The 4,229-nt window shown below is 37.2% G+C and overlaps 1 protein-coding gene across 1 annotated transcript; it reads left to right on the top strand.

Moving 5' to 3' along the window:
• The first annotated feature begins 665 nt into the window (after positions 1-665).
• LOC109164341 (uncharacterized protein At5g48480) lies at positions 666-2,009 on the top strand. The gene is made up of 2 exons (XM_019312958.1): positions 666-1,060; positions 1,578-2,009. The coding sequence occupies exons 1-2, from the start codon at positions 786-788 to the stop codon at positions 1,798-1,800; spliced, it is 498 nt and encodes a 165-aa protein (XP_019168503.1). The 5' UTR covers positions 666-785; the 3' UTR covers positions 1,801-2,009.
• The last annotated feature ends 2,220 nt before the right edge of the window (positions 2,010-4,229 follow it).

Genomic DNA, 4,229 nt, shown 5'->3' with positions numbered 1-4,229 from the left:
ATACACTCATTATCACATTATCATACTAGAAGTTCAATGTCTCAAAGGAGTAAAGATGCATTGGATATTAAAAGTCTCCCAACACACATGATATTTTATTGTTGTTGCATGAATCTAGGCTAACACGACTTGTAGTTACATTTACAAATGACATGTCAACTTCATGAATATTTTGCTGCTTAGCCAATCCTATAATATTTTGCTTTAAATTGACCCAAACTAGCAGGCCTGTCACTATTACTTCTCAAGTCCATTATCCATCCCAAATTAAATGATCATGGTCCATATTCTCACTGGACCTCGGCATTGAAGTAGAGGACATGTTTGTCATTGCAGTAAAAGTTGCGTGTCCTATAAGGTACCCCTACATTTTCTCAACAAAGTTAAACTCACGATGATTTTGTCACTGACGTGTAAGTAGCATTAATGACACGTGATAGCCTCTGCTTCGATGGGCGCGTAAAATGACAAAAAGAGCACAAGAACAATTTTAGAGTCCGGTATGTGAAATCCCCGTATTGTCCCTCTGAGTGTACTATTTTAGTGGCAAAGGCGTAAATAGGTTCGTGGAGTGAGGGCGAACTTGGTGAGAAAGATTTTTTGATTCCCAACTTTGTCCCTGGAAAGCACAACCGGTTCGCTCCGTCCCTTGCTATAAGTATCCCTGGATATGTGCCTATCCCATCTCGCTTTTATCCCTTTCTGATTTCTCCTTTTTTTTTCTGCCATTTTTAAAGCTTTCTTCACTATCTCCTTGTTCTGTTTCTCTCTGCCGGTGGTGAGTGATGGCGGCTCAGGATGCTCAGAACGGTGGGAGCGAGAATGGTTCCCCTAAGGTTGTGAAGTTCACTGCTCTGAAGCCTCAGCTCTTCGTGGAGGCGCCGAAGGGAAACGACGCCGTCCTGTTCTATAAGGCGGCGTTTGGTGCCGAGGAGGTCAGCCGTGTCATGCACCCCAAGAGGAAGGCTGAACAGGAACAGCCTCTCATTCTCTCTGCTGAACTTAAGCTCGGTTCCACCGTGTTCCTCGTTTCTGACCTAACTGAGGACTCCTCTGCTCCGTGAGTTCTCATATTTCGTTTAATTTCACTGTATATATGTCTTTATTTTCTCATTTCATGTTAGTGATCTATGGATCTGTGCATTTAGAAGCCGATTTACTGGTTTTCTATGTTTTCTCCCTGTCTTCACTTTAATAATTGTTGTTAATCACGCTATTTTTTACTGTGTATATACATACTTTTGATTTCAAATGTATCGCATACCAGCATATGTTCACGCGTACATGTATGTGTGTATCTGCATGTATACGTATGTGAGGAGTTATTATTTGGATTTTGTTGTCTTCCGTTTTATCCTTTTGCTGTTTGTGATATTTTATTCTGTTGTTTGATATTTTTTTCTGTTACGTTTCTATTTTCCTCTGTTATACGTCCGTATTGTCAGTTTAGATTTTGCAGTTATACGGAGATCCTTGTTTAACGCCATTATTGAGCTATAGTTCAGTTATTTAAGCTCTTGCTCTAATACGCGTGTGCGATTGACTTGATATCGGATATTGTTTTGTGATTTTATAAGTGTCAAGGGAGGCTTGACCGCCGGCGTTTACTGTCTGGAGACCGAGGACGTCGATGCTGCTGTTGCTAACGCTGTGACTGCCGGCGCTGTCGCCGACGGTGAGATTGGTGAGGGTGGTGAAGATGCGTGCTGCGGCGGTCGCGTGGGCAAGGTGAAGGACCCGTATGGCAACGTATGGTTGATTTGCTCCCCGGCGAAGAAGTGCGCTGACGTGGAGGCATGAAGGCCGTTGGATCTCAAAGTTCCCTGTTACTTTACTCTTATTGTTGTCCCTAATTTACCCTGTTGACTAGTAGTGGTACACAGTATAACCCGTTAGTGGTTAGTGCTTTAGTTGGCTTAATGAAACCGTCAATGCTGTTGCTTTTGTAGTTTTGACTAAAATGGACATTTGAATTATGAATCTAATTGACAGCTGCTGTTAGGTTTTCATTCGTTGGAGCATTTAATATTTTTTGTGTCCTTGTACGTTACCAACTTCTTCACTTTATTATTAATTTTTATTATTATTATACTAACTGCATTTTGGGGAGCGGGGTATAATCGACCTTTTACATTCCCGGTGTCACGGCATCCTAGATGGCCGTGGTAATTTTATTGTTGGTGGTCCATAGAAAGACGGTAAAAATCTTACTTTGATTGTTTTGCTTGGATGAACGGAAGACGTTATCGGGCAGCGTGAACGTTGTTACTGTAGTGTTATGTCATTTCTGCTCTCATTACTTTTCAATCAGATCAAGCTTTATGAACAAAATCTAAATTAAAATTTTGCCCATCACAAAATAAAGTTTTTGTAATGCTTTCTTGAACAGTGGTAACGACTAACGAGCGTGCATCTTAATTAAACAAATGGAACTCTCGATTGAGACAACTTCTGACTGTACTGTTTTAGATTTCTTGTCAAGTACTGTATTCTTCCTTTTTCTTGCATTTATTTAAATAGTACTGTATTCGTACTATTGTGTGTAGATAAATCGTTAAATAGAATACCCATTTTTAGGTGAAACGTAGGAAAAATTTTCAGAGATTTCTAAACGGCAATCGGTATTGTGGGTGGCTACCAAACCTTAGAAAAAGGTTATGTAGGGACTCGAATTGAATAAAATTTTATACAAGTCATGATTTTATTGACAGAAAATAGAGAGAACAATAAAAATTTATAGATTATTCTTTTTTATAGAATAATTAAAATACATTAGGAAAACAGAGAATAAAAGATGAAGTAAAATTTGAGTATATAGTTTAATCCCAAACCTTATATAAAAATTGCGAGGATCGAACTTAACTCAATGATTCAGTAGACAGTATTTGTGAGAAGAAATGAGAGAATCGGGTGATATTTTACTTGAAAGCGATGTATATTTAGCGGTCCAGGGCGTCCTGTCAATCATGGGCAAAAGCTACCGATACAAAGTTTTCTTCAGGAACTTAAATCTAAGTAAAGCTTAGGTAGGTCCGTATTAATTATGTATTCGAATAGGATAGTGTTATTGATCTACATTTGTACTACTATTTCAATGTTATCACTTGTCTTATTCAGAGTGATGGGCTCGACCCAATTGTTTGGACCATCCATAGGTGAACTTGATCGAAAACAAATTCTCCTCACGACTACTAAAATCCACAATAATGTTCAAAAGTTTGTATATATTTAATTATGAATGCGTTTCTACAATCTTTAAACCGTGCACCACGGCGCGCATAGCACTGTGTGTCCCGTGCTTCCCAACACGACGTCGTTTTGTTAAGTTAAAAAAAAAATATTTGTTTCGAATGCACATAAACTCATAACAGAATACACATAATCTAACATAATACATAATACACATAAACTTTTAACTGAATACACATAATGGGATTTGGTTAACATAATACATATAAACTCGTAACACAATACACACAAACTTTTAACTGAATACATATAATGGGATTTGGGTAACATAAACTCATAACACAATACACATAATTTTTTAATTGAATACACATAATGGGGTTTGGTCTGTTCGGACGAACAGAGTGACGTCAGCATGAAATGCGCGCGTTTTGTGCCTGGACGCACATTGCTATGTGCGCCGTGGTGCACGATATAAATTGCCGCGCTTATATATATATATATATATATATATATATATATATATATATATATATATATAATGTGTACTGAATAAACTCTGCTATTTTATAACTATCACAAACTACATTGGAAAGGTCAACCGTATTATGAAGACTTTATCCCACGAGCTCGACTATATTGTGTGGGTAAAAACCGGAGACCTTAGGGTTTCAAAAAAGCGTATAGGTTGTTCATAATTAGCTAATTCAAATAAAGAAAGTTAATAATTTACTCTCATTAAGAATTAAATTTGAAATCATGTGGCCCGCGTATCATCGAAGTAGGCTAACAAACTTAAGCTCGAGTTGCCTTGGGATGCTTTTCTTTGTCAAATAAGGAAATTGCAAGAGTATAATTATACTTTTCTATAATTTTTTGGAGTTTTTGCATATGTGAATGAGGGTGAGGAATTTGTTTGTTTTTTTTATTTAATATTTTTATTGTAAGTGATGATTTTTTGTGATACTCACTATCTATAAATATGCATTATTATCTGACTCCCAACTATTCCGTTCAATTTCCTTCCTTCTTCACTCTTC

Source organism: Ipomoea nil, unplaced genomic scaffold, assembly GCF_001879475.1.
Source record: "Ipomoea nil cultivar Tokyo-kokei standard unplaced genomic scaffold, Asagao_1.1 scaffold0302, whole genome shotgun sequence".
NCBI lineage: Eukaryota > Viridiplantae > Streptophyta > Magnoliopsida > Solanales > Convolvulaceae > Ipomoea > Ipomoea nil.
The sequence above is the reverse complement of the archived record's forward strand: the minus strand, read 5'-3'. Positions and strand labels throughout refer to the sequence as shown.